The sequence below is a fragment of the Metarhizium brunneum genome, chromosome 5 (assembly GCF_013426205.1).
Source record: "Metarhizium brunneum chromosome 5, complete sequence".
NCBI classification, from domain to species: domain Eukaryota; kingdom Fungi; phylum Ascomycota; class Sordariomycetes; order Hypocreales; family Clavicipitaceae; genus Metarhizium; species Metarhizium brunneum.
The window spans coordinates 1,867,597-1,887,373 of NC_089426.1; the positions used below are offsets into that span (position 1 = coordinate 1,867,597).

Here is a 19,777-nt window from a genome sequence, read left to right on the forward strand (position 1 = left end):
AACTCATTTGCTCACCTGCAGCCAGAGGTCGACGCGCGCGAAACGAGGGCCTACGACGACCGAAGGTCACTGTTGCACCGAGTTGTCGACCGGTCCATGTCTCCCCAGGCCGGGCGCTCCACCGGCCTGGCCGTGTGCACGCATGCACAAGCACGAGCACGAGCACAAGCACAAGCACAAGTACGCTCAAAGTGGTCATCGAAGCCAGCGAGGTCACCGCGGTATGTGCATAATAATAATACTGGAGCGCCCGCGTCCGCGACTCCGCCCGTGTCCAAAGTGACGCCAACGGGTGTAGCCACTAAGATCACCGGCATTAGTACTAGCACTGGCACCCGCAAAAGAAACTCCCATCCCAATGCCAATCACGGCCCTCTCCGTCGTCGCTTTCCTAGTTGCGGTTATGCAGCAGCCCACAGCCAGGGCGACAGCCTCCTGAGATTACAAAGGACACTTCGACAACCGGCCCATTCGCAGATGACGCAGCCTCACACACGATTGTTGCACTCACGTACGTCGTTGCGGGCACAGGCTCGCTGCATCATTCAAAATCTATCACCTCTGGCCTCGGCTGCTGCTACCTCGATCCCTACGTTGGCGTCGCACTTTTCTACATCTTCCGGCCTGTCCACCGCGGCCGTTTACACCACCTCAAACTCTCTCCGCCGCCTTGCGTGCTCGTCTTCGACGGTCGATCCAACATCTGCCATTGCAAGCGCCCGTTGCGTACTCCTTCACCTCTCGCCTATCCGCGGACACATCCGCACGCTGCCCTCAGTCATGGGTCCAGCATTGAAGCAGACTCGCGACCATGGCGACCATGGTCACGGTCATGGTCCTGGCGCTCATGGACATCATCACCACCACGACAGCACATACCTGACATCCGCCAATAAAAACGACCCCGGTGTAAGAATCACGCGAATAGGTCTACTGTCCAACTTGGGCATGGCAATTGCCAAGTTCATAGGTGGATGGGCGTTCAATTCCAAGTCAATGACGGCAGATGCCTGGCACAGCATTGCTGACCTCGCCTCCGATATTCTCACCTTGGCCACGGTTTCTTGGAGCTTAAAACCGCCGACGGATCGATTCCCCATGGGATTCGGCAAGGTGGAAAGCCTCGGTTCTCTTGGCGTGTCGGGCATGCTGCTGGTGGGCGGTTTCTACATGGGGTGGGAGAGCGCAATCAGCCTGTACGGCCATTTCAACCCTGAGGGCGCGCACAACCTTTTTGAGCACGTTGGCCACGGCCACGGCCACTCACACAACCCTGCCGATCTGGGAATCCCAAACATTCATGCTGTTTGGCTGGCTGCGGGCACCATCCTGATCAAAGAATGGCTCTATCAAGCGAGTATGTCACCTTCCTTTTGCGTGCGGCATTGAATGTGCAGGCAGCTAACGTAACGTGCAGCAATGAAGGTTGCGCGGGAACGCAAGTCGTCCGTCCTTGCCTCCAACGCCATCCACCACCGTGTCGACAGCCTGACTGGCATTGTCACTCTTGCCGCCATCCTTGGTGCCAATATTGTTGAGAATGCCGCCTGGCTGGATCCGGTGGGCGGTCTCCTCATTTCCATCATGGTGGTCAAGGCCGGATACGACAACACAAAGGAGGCCTTGTACGAGCTGGCAGACCGCAGCCTCGACGACGACGTGAAGAACTCTATCCGAAAACAAGCACACCGAGCATTGTCCAACGTGAGCGAGGGCCATGAAGCAGAGCTCCGTGATATTAGTGGCACCAAATCGGGACAGAATTATCTGGTTGACATGGAATTGGCCGTGCCTGGTGCATGGACGGTGGACGATGTCAAGGACCTGGAGGATGCGGTGCGCATGCAGGTCGGCGGCAAAGTGCGTGGGGTGAAGCGGCTTCGTGTGCGGTTTGTCTCCCGGGATAAGCCTGTAAACGAGAGGTTTGATGAATTCATTTCAGGGCCAGAAGCATTGCAGAAGCCGGAGCTGCAGGAGGAAGAGGAGGCTGGGAATGGCGTTGTCGTTGATAAAGATGGCAAGCATAGACATTAGACTATACCACCTATGTATGTACTCGATGATAAAAATACCGTACAGAGAGCGAGATGCTGGTAGAAGATAACATGAACACGATGTATATGATTTCTTTTAATTGTTGGACATGTATCCTGACTGTCGAATGCAATACCCATCCGCTCTCCTGTCACCTGTCATACTTGGCTACCCACTCACACAACCCTTTTCTCCGTCGGCTCTGGCCCGTCAATACCGATCAATTTAGCCTAAACACCCGAACTCAATTGCCGGCGGCTGTATTGATTGCTGCAAGGCGAGACCTCGGAAAATATATATAGTGATATATGTTGGACGGTGAAAATGCCCAGAAATCCGGAGCACGATAACCATACACTAAAAAACAACGGGCCTCGATTCCCTCCTTTCCGGTCCCGGTATTCCATCAAAGACGTGGCCAAACCTGGCTTCTAGCTGAAGTCATAGACCCGCAAAATCTCTAGACGTCAGGATTAGAGCTGTCTTGCGTCGATCCGTGATGTAATCATCTCAAACACCAGACACGCACGCTTCGAACTTCTCATACACCTGTACCTCAGTCTCACATAGCTGTTATTTTCACACCACCTATTCTTCTTACTCTGGTCCATTGCATCATGAGTGACCAAGGGCCACTCTATTTGGGCTTCGACCTGTCCACCCAACAACTTAAGGGTAAGCTGATGTCACCCTCGGGCCACTCTCATAGTAAATGTAAATCGTCGTACAACTAAACTTCATCCTACCAGCAATCGTCGTAGACTCGCATCTCAAAACCATCGCCCAGTCCAAGGTCGATTTCGACGCCGATTTTTCCAAATATGGCATCCAGAAGGGCGTTCATGTGCGTCCCTCCACGGGCGAAGTCTACGCTCCGGTCGCCATGTGGATGGAGTCACTAGACCTCGTGCTCCATCGTCTATCAAAGGAGATGCCTGTGCCCATGTCGCGGATCCGAGGCGTGAGCGGCTCGGGGCAACAGCATGGCAGTGTGTATTGGAACCACCAGGCTCACGATGTCTTGAGGTGTTTGGACGCCAGCAAGCAGCTGGTGGACCAGCTCCCGGGGGCGTTGGCCCATGAGTGGTCGCCGAATTGGCAGGATCAGAGTACGCAAAGCGAATGTGATGCCTTTGACGCCGAGCTGGGGGACAGGGAGAAGCTGGCCGAGGTTACGGGCAGCGGTGCCCATCATGTAAGCTTGCCCGACCTGGGCATCTGTTCCCAAACCAAAACCTAGTCTGACGATATCTAGAGATTCACAGGCACCCAAATCATGAGGATGCGCCGCGTGCGCCCCGAGGTCTACGCCCAGACTTCACGCATATCCCTCGTGTCATCGTGGCTCGCCTCCATCCTCCTGGGGGCCGTTGCGCCCCTCGATATCAGCGACGTGTGCGGCATGAATCTATGGGACATTCCCAACCAGCAGTACATCCCGGAGCTGCTCGCCCTCTCGGCGGGCAAAGACGGCGCCGACGACCTGCGCAACAAGCTGGGCGAGCCGCAAGTGGACGGCGGAAAGCCCTTTGGCAAGATCTCGCGGTACTTTGCGGAAAAGTACGCTTTCCACCCAGACTGCCAGATCGTGCCCTTCACAGGCGACAATCCCGCCACCATATTGGCGCTGCCGCTGCGCCCTCTCGACGCCATCGTCTCGCTGGGAACCTCAACGACTTTCCTGATGAACACGCCAAAGTACAAGCCCGACGGCTCGTACCACTTCTTCAACCACCCGACCACCAAGGGCCACTACATGTTCATGCTGTGCTATAAAAACGGTGGACTGGCGCGTGAAAAGGTCCGCGACGCACTGCCCAAGCCCGCAGACGGAGGGACCGGCTGGGAGACCTTCAACAAGGCCGTGATGGATATGCCGCCGCTGGCCATGACCAAGGAAGGAGGAGGCCAAGCCAAACTTGGGCTGTACTTTTATCTGCGAGAGACGGTGCCGAATATCCGCGCAGGGACGTGGCGATTTACGTGTGATTCCGACGGCGGGAATTTACAAGAGAGCCGGGAGGAGTGGTCCAAAGAAGTCGATGCCCGAGTCATTGTGGAATCACAGGCTCTGTCCATGCGGCTACGATCCCAGAAGCTGGTTCACAGCCCGCGAGACGGACTCCCCGCCCAGCCGCGCCGGATCTACCTGGTTGGCGGGGGATCGCTCAACCCGGCCATTGCCAGCGTCATAGGCGACGTGCTCGGGGCCGCAGACGGCGTGTACAAGCTCGACGTGGGCGGCAGTGCGTGCGCGCTGGGGGGAGCATACAAGGCACTCTGGGCCATGGAGCGCAAGGCCGGCGAGACATTCGACCAAGTCATCGGGAAGCGGTGGAAGGAGGAGGGGTCCGTCGAAAAGGTCGATGCAGGATTCAAAGACGGCACATATCAGACGTACGGGAGTGTGCTGGGGTCGTTTGAGGAAATGGAGAAGAGGCTCCTCGCGGAGGAGCAGGGCAAGTAACCATGTTGCAAGGGGGATATCTATAGCGCACTGTCTATCGGACGTATTTACTCATGAAGCGCCTGTGGAAATCAGACCGCAGCATATCCTACACGGACTATTAGTTACCGGTATTGCCGATAGGATCACTTGAAGGAGACACTCACATTGACGAATTCCTTCTTCTTGTTCCTGTCCTCCGTCCCGCGCGCCTGGTTCCTAAACACAACATCGTCGTCCCACCGCCTCTTCATCGTGTAGTCTTGCTTATTGAGAAGCGGGTTCCCCAGTGCAATGTTTCTCTCGCGTGCTTCCTCTTCCTCTTTTGCTCTTTCTGCGTCCTGTTCCACGAATTAGCAGCTTGCCCAGACAAACAAAAAATATATAAAAATCGCAACAACAGCCAAGGCTGAAATATCGCGCTCACCTCTCGCTTCTTCTTCTCCTCCCTCTCTCTCCTTACGCGCTCCAGCTCCCTCTGCAGCTCTGCATCTTCGTCATCCTCACTTTCGTCATCGCTATCCTCGTCCTCCTCCTCGCTGCTATCATCGGCGTCTATATCTCTCGTTTCTTCTAATATCCTCCGCCGCTTCGCCTCATAGTCCTCTTCTCCGTCGCCAGCCGGCGGCAGTGGTCTCTTTTCCGCGGCAACAGACACATTTTCTTGGTCGTCGTCTTCGTCGCCGGGGACAGGAGCGCCCTTCTTCTTGGAGAAGTGGGCGGCTTCGGCGGCGAGCAGCTCGGCTGCGAGATCACGCGAGGGTTCGTCGTCGGCGTCGCCTCCCTGGCCGGCTTGGCGGAACTTGAGTTGCGTGTGGGCGGGCTGGAGGCGCTGGTGGTAGGCTGGGCCGCGGAGGGCTTCTTTGCCGCGCGCCTGGGAGGATGCGGGTTAGTTTGATGGTTTGGTATTCGGACTAGAGGGTGTGTTCTTACAGGGTCGAATGTTGGCCTGTGTGCGGTAGTCATGGCGGCGACAGGAGAAGGAGATTGGTTTGATGAAGTAAAGTTGGCGCTTCGATGTTGGATTTGATGGTTGATTTTGGAGTGATGATGCCGATGGCGCGGGCCAATCACTGCCTGACTGGGCCACGCACTTGTATCCACCTGGGAGGTGGACGGATGGCTTCAATGCTCGATTCTGCCACTTACACATTTGGGCTGTTGTCCAAGATCAAGGAATATTCATACATTTTGTTTTTATTGAGTTTTTTTTTCCTTTTCAAAACGACTTGGTGCGGTCTATGATACTGCGCGCGCGTTGTCGACTACCTAGGTATTGGTACGCATACATCATGAAGGAACAATCTTGAATCGCCATGTCCTACGTTAAATTTGGTCTAAAATTAGGTACAACTACAGAATACACATGACGGAGAAAAGGTCGGCAATAACCATCTCTCACATCGCGGGGACATATCAGCTCATCAATCCACGAACTTGACTCCGTGGCCGCTTATGGCCAATAGCCACCCTCGACGGCATCGTTCCATGAGACAAAAAACTGCGAACTGAGGCTGTATGCGGCGCCACGTCTTGCAAATGATATGTCTCCTCTAACAAAACAAACGAGTCGGTTGGGAGCTTGACAAACAACAATGCGATTGCTGTCACAAGCAAATAGCCACTCGTCACCACGTACGGCAAGCCCATCCAAACTCCTCCAAGCTTCATGCCAATCGAAAACATCCATGCTAGCCCCGGCGCTGCCACAAGTAGGCCCGTGGTTTCTGTGATCCCAATCACTGTTTGTAGCTTCGACGTGTTTTCCGCACTTGTATGATACGCGGCCAGAGATCGACACAGTGACGGTAATCCTGCACCGAGGGTCTTGACAATTAGCCCGCTTATAACAATGGGCATGGTTGTTCCCGCAAGAAGCAAGAACCCAGCTGCCAGAGAAAACGCAGATGCTTGGGCTAGGATTCGGTCCTTTTCACCGGCTGAGAAACCCTTCACCACCACACCGGAGACGAGGAGCTTCGAGAGCCCAGGAATAACGAGCAAAACGACAAATACATTCACCATGCTCCGTAAAGAGAGCAGGTAGCCTGCTGCTGCCATGGACCAATCGAACCGCTTACTGACGTATTGGATAAAGAGTGCGCTGGTGGCGATTCCCACTGGGGAGGGACACAGAAATGCGAACAAGATGAGACTTAGCGATGGCTGCCTAATCATGCCGATTGCCTCTTTGATTTGATCTTTGAACTCCCAGACGTATGATTTGACGGTGCCGTACAAGGAATCATCCCGTGATACGCTCCACTCTTCTTCCTGCTTCAGCGCGGGTAATGTCTCGGGAATGAAACCAATGACTCCCATAGCGAGAAGCAGGGTGAGCAGACTGAGTGCAATGGGGGTCCATGGAGACGAGGTCCTCATGAGGGATGAGGCGGTTAGCGGACCGAATAGATTGCCAACGAGACTCCCGAGCGAGACGGTCAAGAAGGCCGATACTCTAGTCCGTGAATCAGAAAAGAGTCGAGTCAGAAAAAAAAGGGTTTATGGATGGCGCTGGTCTTACCTGTCTGCTTCGCAAACAACATCGGCCACGACAGAGTAAATGTCCGAGACCAAAACTGTGCTTCCACCGCCGACGACAGCAAAGACGGGTGAAATGAGAATGATGTATATGGAAATTCTTTGACCTAGGGCTAGGACGACGGCTATCCATAAGCCCGACACGAAGATGCCGGTGAGGGAGAGCCACAAGACCGGCTTGCGACCTTTTCTGAATACGCCGTTAATGCCTGACTTGAGACCTGTACAACTGTCTGGCCAAGACGTAGGGATGGGATCCCGGACCAAGGGGCCCTTACTTATCTGCGTACGCACCATATGGTAATGCCACAAAAAGACCTAGGAAAATCAGGCATCCCTCCCTCACATGTACCCCTTTACGATGTACACTTACCAACGACAGCCTCTACCATGGGCAGCAATCCATTCAAGTAGGCCAATTGCGACTGAATCTCGTCAGACTTGCACAGACTCTCGTCAATCTTGTTATGGCGCGTGGCCCCGTCCAACCGGGCCGCGTAGTACCTCTGACAGAGGTTGTCCTCGATCAATCTCGTAACGGGCACGTCGCCCAATGACCCGGAGAAGGACAACCCAAACACCATCAACGACAACAGAAAGTAAATGGTTCTCGGCCGTCGTGCCTGAAAGAATGAAGCACACCGAGGTCCTCGCTGCTGGGAGCCGCCGCCGCCGCCGTCACCGCCGTCTTCGCCGGGTAAAAGGGGTGTGGTCTCTTCCATTTTGTGTCTGCTGGCGGCAGAGAAAATAACAGCAGAGAGGTACAGGAACCGACTCGAGGTACTCGGCTCTATATGGGCATACGAGAGGCCGCCATGTCGGGATATACATGCTACAAAGGGGGGCAAGTCTGTTGCTTCTACTGTCCAGGATGGTGCATCTCCCTGTCGAGGCGTTTTACATGCACATCATTGCAAGTGGCGCGTGCCGGCATTGAATATGGGCATGTTGAGATGAAACCAAGGCCATCCACGTCATGGTGTACGTGCTCCGGGTACGAGATCCATGCTGGTTGGGCCCGGGCAGCATGGTCAATTGTTCTTGATAATGGGCAAAAATAAAGCTCAAGGTACGTATTTGACGGACAGCGGTGAATATTAGAAAGTCAACGAGTGGTGTTTACTTCTTCTGCCCTTGCACAATAGACACGTGGCTTGATTGAAGGCGGGAGGGAATAGTTACGGGTAGCAGATCCATCTCAAACGAAGACTGTATGCATGTAGATTGCGGCTACCACACCCAGATTGGACCACTCTGGCCGCAGGTTCTAACCAGTAGGAATGCTCGGGTGCCTGAGCCTTCGAAACGCTGTGCGGTGATGTTACTCGGATGAAACAGTATTGTTGGTGGCACGGTGTTTGCCAAATTCGGCTTGCGAGGTTGGACATTCGTTCATGATTGCGAAGCCTGATTCCTCGCAGGGAGAGGGAGTGTGAGGCTTTTTGTACTGATGCTATATATATGAAATATGTTGCGTTGATAGTTGGGAGAGTACTCGTAGTTTTAGACGAGTCAAACTTGATACGGGTATGTAGCAAGGATGCCAGTCATCGGGATACTGCACACCATGGCCCAAAGCAACAACCTCAGCAAAGCAATTTGCATGGGTTTTGTGAGCACAAAACTCAAGGGGAGCTGGGCGATGAATATCGTGACCCAAATGCGTTTATTAACAAACCTCAACGTCCATCATGATGGTGAACTTTCAAGAGGATCCGTTCGAGTGAGGAACCGCCAGGTTTGGGTACAAGGGCATGAGGATATGCCCAATATCTTGAGGGTACAAAAAAGCGCGCAGCACCATGATATACCGTTTGTACTATATTTTCAGCGCATAAGTTACTTATCAATTGGCAAAGTATATTCTGCCATGCAGTGCAACCCTCTCGTGCTCACCGGCGCTTCGGGGAGGCGCCGATGTAGCTAGGAGCATTGACCTTTAGAAGTAAGCGGCTAAATCGACCAGTTGACCGTTGATATTAGAGATCCTACGGAGTACTGACTTGACTTGTTGGCCCTCGGCATCTGTGGATTTTTCCGGTTGGCTCTCGCGAGATGCGCTCGGTGAGGGAGATGTGATGCTAGCTCGCCCGTGCAGCTATGCAATGCATCAATCGACCATGACTTGTGCATGTAGCAGGCACGCATACCCCAGTTATGCGTCTGTGTTTCAACATATCAAGTTAATCTGCACAAAAGAAGAGGCTCAAGTGTTCTTTGGCGGATCCATGTCATTTGACTCTCCGAAAATAGTTCAAGCCTTTATGCACCATCTGCACATTCACATCTGCAAGACGTGCATCAGCATCCAATGGGGGGGAGGGGGCCCTCGTGGGGGCTGCTCATGCCTCACCGGGAGCAAAAGGGTCTTGGCAGTTGGCGCCAGCCGGCCCTTGTCTGCATGTGGTCAATCGGATTGGCTTTGTTCGCCAGGCAGGTACGGAGTAAAAGCGCACTGGCCAATCTGCTGGCTCAGCGCCCAAGCTCAAGCCTTGCATGACTGAAAAAAGGTCAAGGATCGCCAATCACCACCACATCACCTCACATCGCCAGAACAGCCATTGAGTTGGCCCCCTGTCCGGCATATAGGAGGACCCGTGGTGGAAAGCCACTCTCTATGTCCTTTCTTCGATGCGACTTGTGACTCCATACATGTATGTACCGTCCGTGTTAGTCTCCTTTATGCGCCGACCGACGCCTTCTTTCCTGATACTTTTGCGCTACTCTGTCATGATTGCGACGTTGCACGCGACAATGGCTTTCGGCTTCCATGGCCCGTCAGGAGGTCCCATTTGTCCCCCATTTCATTTTGCCTACCTGGGTAGTGAATCACCATCATGGTTGGGTGTCATCTCTTTTGTCCGTTTCTGTTTGTTGGGTTTCATGAGGCCTTGTTATGCGGAACCTGCAGCATTCCTTCCAACCGCCGATTGTGATTTTCGTTCCCCCGACTGGAACTCGTAATGGCAAAAGACTCCCATCATTTAAAGGCCGTCATGTCCCCAACATCTCTATCGGCAATTTACTTCATCTTCCATCCCATAAATCTCCTCCTCTAAAAGCCACTGGTGGGCATTGCATTACTCGAATCGGACACTGTTTATAATGCGTTCATGCATGTCTCTGCTTCTGGCGGCAGCCACTGCTGTCTCGGCGGCTCCCAGATATGTCATGTATTTTGACCAGTAAGTCCAAAGTTGGCAAAAAGAGACCCCTCGGCCTCCCTCTCTCTCTCTCTCTGAGCGTTGCTGACAACTCCTCCCCTAGATGGCACAAGACAACACTACCCCCCAAGGAGGTGACGGCAGGCGTAAACTATGTCATCACTGCCTTTGCTCCTTCAACAACATTCAACTCTGGTAGCTCGTATCAACCTTTTATGCCGTTGGACCAGGTCCGGGCTCTGTTTGATAAGGGCACAAAGGTGTGCATGGCTATTGGCGGATGGGGTGACAACTCTGGTTTCAGTATTGGCGCTGCCACCGAGACCACGCGCAAGACGTACGCCAAGAATGTTGCTACCGCCTTGACAACTCTTGGTTACGACTGCATCGGTAAGACGTTTGTATTTGCTTGTGGAGATGAATGTTTGCTTACATTGTGATAGATGTTGACTGGGAGTATCCCGGTGGCAACGGCCAAGACTATAAGCAGACTCCCAATGATAAGAAGGTTTCAGAAATTGAGACGTACGCACTCTTGCTGCAGGAGATCAAGGCTGCTATTGGAGAAAAGGAACTGTCCATTGCCGTTCCTGGAAAGGAGGGTGACATGATTGCTTTCACGGCCGAGCAGGTTCCCAAGATTGACAAAGCTGTTGATTTTGTCAATGTAAGTACAACCCGCTCCGTGGTAGGCAAACAATTGCTGGGGAATAAATGAATTAATATGTGGCTGCTAGGTCATGACGTATGACATTATGAATCGCCGAGACAACGCTACCAATCACCACACCTCTGTTGTGGATTGCGCCCATACTATTGACACTTACATCAAGCGAGGCATGACTGCCAGCAAGATGAATCTTGGATTCGCTTTTTACGCCAAGTATTTTACTACCAAGGACGGTGTCGAATGCGCCGAGCCCACTGGCTGCCCTACAGCGGTTCTCGAAGCTCCCGATGGCTCTGACCTTAACCTTTCTGGGGCTTTCACGTTTGAAGTCGAAAACTACAGCAAAGCTGCGTTTACCAAAGCCCTGCAGAATGGCAAGGAGGACAAGGACAAGGGGGGAATGTGGTACTGGGATTCGTCCACTAAGCAGTACTGGACTTGGGATGCTCCCGATCTTATTGCCCGGAAATTCAAGGAGATTGTAGCTGCCAAAAAGCTGGGCGGTGTCATGGCTTGGAGTCTGGCTCAAGATAGCCACGACTGGAGCCATTTCAAAGCCATGCAAGCTGGTGTCAAGTCACTGTGAGCTATGGTGCGGACGACATGTAGCGGGTCGCGGGATTCCCATGTTGTACATAGGTGTTTCTCTTCAGACTGTACATGAATCGAACCATGCGGTACTTGGTTCAAGGTGTGGTGCGGATGGCAGGACCATCACAAGAGGGGATAGATAGCACCTGTAACACAGAGCAATTGATTCGATGGTGGAATATTACAATGCGCCTACTAATCAGAATCAGGAAGATGCTGACTTGCAGACTTGCATAGTCGATACAAAAACAATAATCCAAAAAAGAAAGTCTCTCATGCTCCTAGACATACGGCTTGACCTGCTCCTCTGTCCACTCCCAATACCGCTTCCCTAGCTCGGGGTCAAACAGATCCTTGCGGGCATTAACCAGCCGCCCCCAAGGCGCAACTAAAACCCGGTTAGAAAGAAACCAATCGACACGATGGTGAATATGTAATTAAACCATGCAACTTACTAAACATGCCAGACTTTTCCACAGTAACATCGGGGTGCAGACCTGCGAACAGCTCTGTATAAGCACCAAACTTGGCGGGATACGCCATGAAATTCTACAACTCTCAGTTAGCACTTCCGTCTCTCGAGAATTCGCACTATTGATCAAAAAGCGTACTGTCCAGAAGAAATTTTGCCATCCCGGCATGGATCTCTGCAAGTCCGTCGCCAGATTACCCGGATTCAAGCTCTAGATTTAGGGAGAAAAAAACTGTTAGCTTTCGTCATACCCCTCGTCAAAGACTTTACGCGCCGCTTTTTGTTTCCCTGCACTCACCACGCTGACGATGCCCTCGCCCTCGCTCCTCCTGGCAAACTCAACCGCGTGCAACACATTGCCGGCCTTGCTCCTCCCATACTTGACCCAGGCGTTCTCGTCCCTGTCATAGGCCATGTTCTGGAAATCAATGACGCCGCTCGGCGCCAGGTCAATGGCACTGGAGGACACCCACACGACGCGCACGGAGTTCTTGGGCGCGGCGGCGGCGCTCTTCTTCAGCACGGGATGCAGGAGCTTCGTCAGGAGGAAGTGGCCGATGTTGTTGGTGCCGAGCTGCAGCTCGTAGCCCTGGGCGGTCTTGGAGCCCGCGGGGGGCACCATGACGCCGGCATTGAGCCAGAGCACGTCGAGGCGCGACTCGAGGCGCAGGAACCGCTCGGCGGATTGGGCAATGGTGCCTAGGTCGGCGAGGTCGAGGGGCAGGAAGACGAGGTCGCCCTTGGACTGGGGGTGTTGCTCCCTGAGCGAGGAGATGGCCGCCGCGGTCTTGTCCTCGGACCGCGCGGCGAGGTAGACTTTTGCGTTGTGCTGGTACAGGATGGAGGCGAGCTGCTCGCCTACGCCGCCTGATGCGCCGGTGACGAGGAAGACCTGCGTTTGGTGGGGGTTAGACGGACGGCGAGGCTTCCCGTGGTGTTTTGGGATGGGGGAGGACTTGTGCCGACTTTGCCTGTCTGGTCCGGTAGGTTTGCCTCCGTCAGAGGGGGCTTGGGAGGCCAGAGACTCTTTAGTGACTGGCTCATGTTGGGCGGCGGGTGAGGAGTGGTAGTTGTGATCTTTGGTGTATTTGGCACGAGGCGGGAAAGAGAAGCTGGTCAACACCCGTGTTTATCTAGATTCCATGTGCCCTCTCTGGTCCCCCGAAGCCGTGTCGTGGGATGTGGCGAGTGCATGCCAATTTACTTCATGGCTGGCGGGGGTCGTGACCTTGTTTCTTCCGGACTTAAACCCCCTATCTCCAGTCTTTAAGCTCTTTTTCAACATAGCTGCAACTCAATTCTGTGTTCGGGGTTCGGTGGCAAGACCGGCCGTCGGGTACGGGTTAGGATGCTGCGGCGGTGGCGGGCGGAGTTGAGATGTGTGGAGTTGCCGCTGCCTGCTTGTCGGTGTTGCATAGGCACCTAGGTATGAAGTATGCGCTATACCACTGTGCTATGGATATAGTGTCATGCTGAGAATATTCTGTCGGTTCAAACAACCTTCTCTTACCCCACTACAGCTGCCATTTAATTTTCGGCTTCTTATTCTCTCATTTGATAAATTCATCGTCCTCTAAAGAAATTCGGTTGCCGATGGAGGTGGATCCCGGCAGTTGGCTGCTTCAAGCCAATAGGCCGAGAGCAACATTGACGGCATCTTCCAGTAAAGCACAAGCAACCACCAAATACACCAGGGTCATGTAATGGGGTGCAATTTTTCCTTCACTATCCTGACTACAGTCCACGGTCCAATCGACTCACAAATGCGCTACATAGTATAGTTTCTCAATCGCTCAAAGTTATGCAGATGCACAACCGTCCCCACCATCAATGTTCAACCTTCATTACCTCCATCGGTGTTTGGCTTCCACCGCCCGGCAGAATTTTCAACCCCACGTCACTCATTGAGCATACACGCCATGAGCAAAGCCAGTGAAAAACAACCCCTTCAATACATACAGAAGGAGCCTGTTGCCACAGGATCTTCCTGTTTCTCAATTGACAGACACAATGCCACGAGATGCGGAACCGTCGCTGAGCGAGAAGACTTTTGTCGCAAAGGCGCTTGACGAAGGTCTGCGCCTGGACAATCGCAAGTTTGAGCAGTTCCGGCCTTTGGAGCTCACTTTTGGAGATGAGTTTGGCGTTGCGGATGCCAAGTGCGGGAAGACAAGGCATGTTCTTCCAACACCCCCCCCAACAAGATGAAGAAAAAAAGAGTCCAAGCCTAAATACCAAACGTAATAATGTGACTACAGCCACCACTAACACATACATATAGAATCGTCGCCAGAGTCTCAGCAGAGGTAACAGTGCCCTTCACGGACCGCCCCTTTGACGGTATATTCACCATATCCTCGGAACTGAGCCCCATGGCGGCGCCTTCATTCGAAGTGAACCGCCCCACAGAGCAGGAAGTCCTCCTCTCGAGGATCCTCGAAAAGACCATCCGCCGCTCCGGCGCCCTCGACACCGAGTCGCTCTGCCTCGTCGCCGGCCAGAAGTGCTGGTCCGTCCGCGCCGACGTCCACGTCCTCTCGCACGACGGCAACCTCCTCGACGTGGCGTGCTTCGCCGTCGTCGCCGCCCTCCGGCACTTTCGCATGCCAGAGACCACCATGGACGGCGAGACGCTGACCGTTTACACCCCGGCAGAGCGGGAGCCCGTGGCGCTCAGCTGGCTGCACTCGCCGTTTTGCGTGACGTTTAGTTTTTTCGGCCACGACGGGGAGACGGTGCTGATGGACACCACATGGCTGGAGGAGCAGCTGAGGGTGACCAGCTGTACCTTTAGTCTGAACAAGCATGGCGAGATATGCCAGGTATCGAAGCTGGGGGGTGCGGATGTGGACGCGCCCCTCTTCGTGAGGTGTGCGCAGTTGGCGTTGGACAGGGTCAAGGTGTTCACGGACCTGGTGGATAGGAAGTTGATGGAGGATGGGAAGAGGAGAGATAAGGGAGGGTTGATGGCCGAGTTAAAGGCAGATAATGATAGGTGATGTGGTTAGAGCGGGATATATTGGAGCTGAAGGCCCCAAAACAAAAAAAAGAGAAAGGCTGTTCTGTTTGTTATTTCATCATGGCGCATTATCACGGTATGGCAGGATAGAGAAAAAAAAGCCGAGACATCTTGATACCCCCCTAGTTACAAGCTCATGCTATTTTTAAACCTTACAACATAAGTTGATATTCTGGACATATCGCTGCTTAAAAAAAGGTACAATGATCTCCGTTTAAATCTATCCAGGCCAAGACGCCGTGCTAAGCCACACTCTCTAAAATCATGGTCCGTAGCTCATGAAATAAAAAATAAATCAAAACTCCATGTCTTGTTGCAAAATCTCCCTTTCCTTCTCTCACCTCATCACTGGCGGCCTCGACTCTTTATTCCACTGCACTCTTGTCCTTACCCAATCCACCGCCTCCCTGACGCCGTCTCCAGTCAACGCACTCAACGACAATACTCTGGAATCGCGAATACTGCTCGCCTTATCGCCCTCCATGACCTTCTTCACCAGGCCTTCCTTGATGCGAATCGTCTCAACGCAATCCTCCCTGTCCTGCTTGTTCGCGAGAATGAGTAGCGGCACGCCTTCCGTCTCCGAGTGCTGCAGCACATCTTCGAGTACAAGTCTACACTCCTCCAAGCGGCCGTTGTCATCGTCCTCAAGCGACCCGTCGCCAATGTCCGTACTGTCGATGATGAAGACGATCGCGTGGCAGCTGGCGTAGTAGCTTTGCCAGAGGTTGCGAAGGGACAGCTGGCCGCCGACATCCCATAGCTTCATATACATGTCGGGTAAGGTTATCGTCGAGACATTCTGGCCGACGGTCGGCACGGTCTTGAGCTTTGGTTCCGGACCGTGGGGGAGGTACATGGACTTGACTTGTTCGTGGAACGTGGTCTTGCCGGCATTATCGAGGCCCAGGAGGATGACGGAGTATTCTGTCGGTATTGCTGGTTAGTTTCATTGCCGTCTGCGCCTTTCGTTTGGTAGAGGAGGGTGCAGACCTTCTTTGCTGGTCGCGTAGAGATACAGGCCCTTGGCGAGGTGGTACATGTTTCTGGACTTGACGGGCCGTTGTGTCGTTCGACCACAGCTCAGCTGGTTCGATAGACAGGCGCATTCATTTGTTGGATCGAACAGGAAAACAGACGCTGATGCGGAAATTTTTATGGCGCAGACTGCATAGGACGGGTATAGTTTGTGGTGTGCGGTGAGAGAGAACTGGACGCGTGGGATCGGTATGCTGGTGATATTCCATGTTAACAGTCAGTTCGGCGTCGCTCTCGTGGAGGTTCAGGCGGCTTGTGGCCACTTGTAGGGGACCTTGTTTGCAAGGGCGGCTCAACTGCACTAGAATGGTGGGGCAGGACTTGACCGGACCTTCCATGTTCAACTTTGAACGTAGGCTTTGCGATCAATTGGGTCAAACGTGACAATGCGTTTGCTCGACTGCGCTACCCTGCTGGCTTCATGATGCTTCATCCAGATTAAATTAACCTACTATACCTGTACACTCAAGAATCTATGTGTGTCCTTTACTGAACTTTGCTCCGAGGAAGTGCGTGGGGTTCGTCTCGAGTATACTGACCATCCCCTCTGGTGTGCGAAGGCTCCAGTGAGGTCGCCGGCCCCACATCACCCTTGTAGGCAACCGGTGACCTCAAGTGACTCTATAGCAGTCTAAATCTTAGTATATTATAATATAGATACTTCTATTATTATATAATATACTAGTAAATATATATATCCTTAAGAATACAGCTTCTTATTAGATACACATCCCTACAAATACCGCATTAAAGCCTTCGCACACCAGAGGGGATTTGAAGGCGCCGTCTCAAAGTGGCTCAAATGAGCAGGGACTCAATGCCGATGAAACTTTCCAAGTCTCTGCCACTTCCAAAGTTTTCCAAGTCGCGGATACTGAGCTCAATGTGTGGGGAATGCCTTGCTGGAAGTAGCCGATACTTTTTTGGCAGGGACCTGCACGTGTGGGCATGTGCCCTCCAGCGTCCAGATCAGGAGGGACACCCTGTCCTGACGCCAGGCCCCAGCCGGCAAGAACAGCAGGTGCCACCTGGGCCAACGGTCGCTGTTGCCGAAATGTTTCTTTTGCGCCGAATGCCTTGGCCCCGCCAAGACCAAAAGCCCAGGCCGCGCCAAACCCCTTCCGACCTTCCACGTCAACCTTCGAATCCGGTCCGGATCCATTTGGGGCCTTGTCACTTTGTGCCATTCCATCGTCGTCGATTTACAATTTATTCGACGCAATCCTTCATTTCCTTTGACCAGTTTTTGCTCTACGGCGCGCCCTCAGAAAGCCCCAGAGATAAAACGCACGCACCGACAACTCATGCTCTGTCTGGCCCCGCCGTGAGGCTCTCGCAAGAGCTCCAAAGCTCCATCCTGCTCGAATTCCCTTCCCTCCAACCGTTTCACCTAAACCCACCGAATTGGTCTATTCACTTGCAACTCTGTGCCGGTATCGAATATCTAAGCCGACCATGGAGTTGGTCACAGAAGTCGCCGACCTGGGCCTGAAACTTCTACGTATGTTGAACACTGAGAAGCCATGCTACACCCGATGAGAAGTAGGCACGAGACTGACTTGACCAACGCGACAGGACGAGATGACAGCGAGGAAGGTTCGTCGACCCCAAGTTCATGCGATTCTCCTCGAAATGCAATTTCATCTTGCGCTTTCGGACGAAACCTCGTTGCTGACCAACAAACTTCTAGAGGGCGATGGCGCGACCAAGGAACTGTACGCGGCATGGACCATCTTTATTGCCATTTTGCTGCTCATTGCAGCCTTTTTCACGAGTTACATGCTCCAAATAAAGAAAGTGACGGCTATCCACGAAACAGTCATTTCAATCTTTGCGGGTTCGTAATTGCATTCCCCGAAGAGCATTGGTGCGCGACTTGGCGCAATTGTCGTCATTGTCTTGACAGGAATTTGAACTGACTGAGCCGCGCCGCACTCGTAGGAATGACGGTTGGATTGATTCTCATCGTCACCTCGGGCGATTCGATACGGACCATGATAAACTTCAACTATCAAATTTTCTTCAACCTCTTACTACCGCCGATTATTCTCTCTTCTGGATACGAGCTGCATCAAGCCAACTTCTTCCGCAACATCGGCACAATCCTTACATTTGCCTTTGCAGGAACATTTCTGTCTGCCGTCGTCATTGGATTCATTCTTTGGCTATACTCCCTGATCCCCGGAACCCTGAAGATGACATTTGTTGATGCAATTTCTGTTGGTGCCACCTTGTCTGCCACTGATCCAGTCACAATCTTGGCTATTTTCAATACCTACAAGGTTGATCCGAAGCTGTATACCATTATTTTCGGCGAGTCAATTCTTAATGACGCCATTGCCATTGTCATTTTTGAGACAGCCCAGAAATACAACAAGGGCGAAGCATCTAGCTATGGAGTCCTCAGCTTCTTTGAAGGTACCGGCATTTTCTTGCTGGTTTTTTTCAGCAGTTTGCTCATCGGCATCGTTGTCGGCATCGGCACTGCCTTGCTTCTCAAATTTACGTATCTCAGACGATATACAAAGATTGAAAGCTGTCTCGTCTTCTTGATAGCTTATGCCACCTACTTCTTCTCCCAAGGTGTGCATTTGTCTGGTAAGTGCTATTCCGTTCTGCTCATTACATGTCGCCTTCACTTTGCTCATCTCGATTAGGTATCGTGTCCTTGCTCTTCTGTGGTATAACCCTGAAGCATTATGCCTATTTCAACATGTCTCGCCGAACCCAACTCACCACAAAATACATTTTCCAAGTAATATCACAATTGTCCGAAAACTTCATCTTCATTTATCTTGGTCTGGCCCTGTTCACCGACAGTGCGCTGTCATTCCAGCCACCCCTTATTATGATTACCATTCTAGCCGTTTGCGTTGCTCGATGGGTCGCCGTGTTCCCCCTGTCTAAAGCTATCAACTGGTTCATTTCATATCGCGCCAGGCGGCGTGGTGTTGAAGCTGCCGAAGAATTGCCGTACAACTACCAGGCAATGCTCTTTTGGGCGGGCCTTCGTGGCGCCGTCGGCGTGGCTCTCGCCGAACTTCTGACCGGTGATAATGCCCTCGCTCTTCGAGCGACTGTGTTGGTTGTGGTTGTCCTAACCGTCATTATATTTGGTGGCACCACTGCCCGCATGCTCGAGATCCTCGGCATTCGGACCGGAGTCGTGGAGGAGATTGATAGCGACGACGAGTTTGATATTGAAACAGTTGCTACTGGTCTCCATGCCAAACGTTCGGGCGGCGGCATTGGCTACACACCTCGGCGAAATGGCAACATTGTTCTGCACAACCTAGAGGAAGGTCGGTCCGCTAGTTATGTGTCCGGCCACAGGTCACCGCACCTCTCTGGAAGCGGCCAAAGTATCCGAGGAAATAGTCTTAACCGAAAGAATTCCAATCGTAACCAGGATGAGTTCGAGAGGGCAGATTTGCTTGGCCGTAGTGGCGAAGACTCCGACTTTGATACAGACATTGACACGTCTGATCTACCGCCACCAGCTCGTCCTGCCCGCCACACCAGCTCACAGCCCTCTCCTCAAACGGACAGTGCCTTTATGAGCCCGGCTGGTGAGGCATCGCAGCCAACGCCCATGACTGCCACCGGAGCTATTCGACAACTTTGGAGTGCAGAAGATCCAGCGGGTCTATTCAGACAACTAGACGAGGATTTCATCAAGCCGCACCTCTTACTCCAGGGCGATAACAATAAGAGTTAGCCAGCGAGCTAGATAGATAGACATATGGAGGATACTTGAGCATGTAGATACGGACAGGGATGTATGACGAGTTTCATAACCACA

The 19,777-nt window shown here is 52.8% G+C and overlaps 9 protein-coding genes across 9 annotated transcripts; 5 read left to right on the top strand and 4 right to left on the bottom strand.

Annotated features, from left to right (window-relative positions):
- Positions 1-477: 477 nt before the first annotated feature.
- MMT2 (Mitochondrial metal transporter 2) lies at positions 478-2,034 on the top strand (the record flags this gene model as incomplete). The annotated part of the gene is made up of 2 exons (XM_014686969.2): positions 478-1,357; positions 1,418-2,034. 2 exons carry the CDS (start codon positions 478-480, stop codon positions 2,032-2,034), a joined length of 1,497 nt encoding a protein of 498 aa, XP_014542455.2.
- Positions 2,035-2,651: 617 nt separating this feature from the next.
- Positions 2,652-4,501, top strand: G6M90_00g086600 (uncharacterized protein; the record flags this gene model as incomplete). Its single annotated transcript, XM_014686968.1, has 3 exons — positions 2,652-2,709; positions 2,784-3,229; positions 3,290-4,501. 3 exons carry the CDS (start codon positions 2,652-2,654, stop codon positions 4,499-4,501), a joined length of 1,716 nt encoding a protein of 571 aa, XP_014542454.1.
- A 34-nt stretch (positions 4,502-4,535) lies between these two features.
- On the bottom strand, positions 4,536-5,446 carry cwc15 (Pre-mRNA-splicing factor cwc15; the record flags this gene model as incomplete). Its single annotated transcript, XM_014686967.1, has 4 exons — positions 4,536-4,589; positions 4,648-4,821; positions 4,908-5,354; positions 5,414-5,446. The coding sequence occupies 4 exons, from the start codon at positions 5,444-5,446 to the stop codon at positions 4,536-4,538; spliced, it is 708 nt and encodes a 235-aa protein (XP_014542453.1).
- Positions 5,447-5,896: 450 nt separating this feature from the next.
- On the bottom strand, positions 5,897-7,743 carry atnC_5 (MFS efflux pump atnC; the record flags this gene model as incomplete). Its single annotated transcript, XM_066131291.1, has 4 exons — positions 5,897-6,938; positions 7,005-7,242; positions 7,316-7,339; positions 7,395-7,743. 4 exons carry the CDS (start codon positions 7,741-7,743, stop codon positions 5,897-5,899), a joined length of 1,653 nt encoding a protein of 550 aa, XP_065987370.1.
- Positions 7,744-10,138: 2,395 nt separating this feature from the next.
- Positions 10,139-11,441, top strand: CHI1_1 (Chitinase 1; the record flags this gene model as incomplete). The annotated part of the gene is made up of 4 exons (XM_014686965.2): positions 10,139-10,206; positions 10,289-10,575; positions 10,629-10,852; positions 10,923-11,441. 4 exons carry the CDS (start codon positions 10,139-10,141, stop codon positions 11,439-11,441), a joined length of 1,098 nt encoding a protein of 365 aa, XP_014542451.2.
- Positions 11,442-11,727: 286 nt separating this feature from the next.
- G6M90_00g086640 (uncharacterized protein) lies at positions 11,728-12,962 on the bottom strand (the record flags this gene model as incomplete). The annotated part of the gene is made up of 5 exons (XM_066131292.1): positions 11,728-11,834; positions 11,902-11,995; positions 12,058-12,129; positions 12,217-12,810; positions 12,885-12,962. The coding sequence occupies 5 exons, from the start codon at positions 12,960-12,962 to the stop codon at positions 11,728-11,730; spliced, it is 945 nt and encodes a 314-aa protein (XP_065987358.1).
- Positions 12,963-13,928: 966 nt separating this feature from the next.
- rrp45 (Exosome complex component rrp45) lies at positions 13,929-14,917 on the top strand (the record flags this gene model as incomplete). The annotated part of the gene is made up of 2 exons (XM_014686963.1): positions 13,929-14,077; positions 14,200-14,917. 2 exons carry the CDS (start codon positions 13,929-13,931, stop codon positions 14,915-14,917), a joined length of 867 nt encoding a protein of 288 aa, XP_014542449.1.
- A 357-nt stretch (positions 14,918-15,274) lies between these two features.
- On the bottom strand, positions 15,275-15,979 carry ARL3 (ADP-ribosylation factor-like protein 3; the record flags this gene model as incomplete). The annotated part of the gene is made up of 2 exons (XM_066131293.1): positions 15,275-15,864; positions 15,931-15,979. The coding sequence occupies 2 exons, from the start codon at positions 15,977-15,979 to the stop codon at positions 15,275-15,277; spliced, it is 639 nt and encodes a 212-aa protein (XP_065987346.1).
- Positions 15,980-17,430: 1,451 nt separating this feature from the next.
- Positions 17,431-19,693, top strand: G6M90_00g086670 (uncharacterized protein; the record flags this gene model as incomplete). Its single annotated transcript, XM_014686961.1, has 5 exons — positions 17,431-17,476; positions 17,551-17,571; positions 17,666-17,812; positions 17,917-18,573; positions 18,633-19,693. The coding sequence occupies 5 exons, from the start codon at positions 17,431-17,433 to the stop codon at positions 19,691-19,693; spliced, it is 1,932 nt and encodes a 643-aa protein (XP_014542447.1).
- Positions 19,694-19,777: the final 84 nt, after the last annotated feature.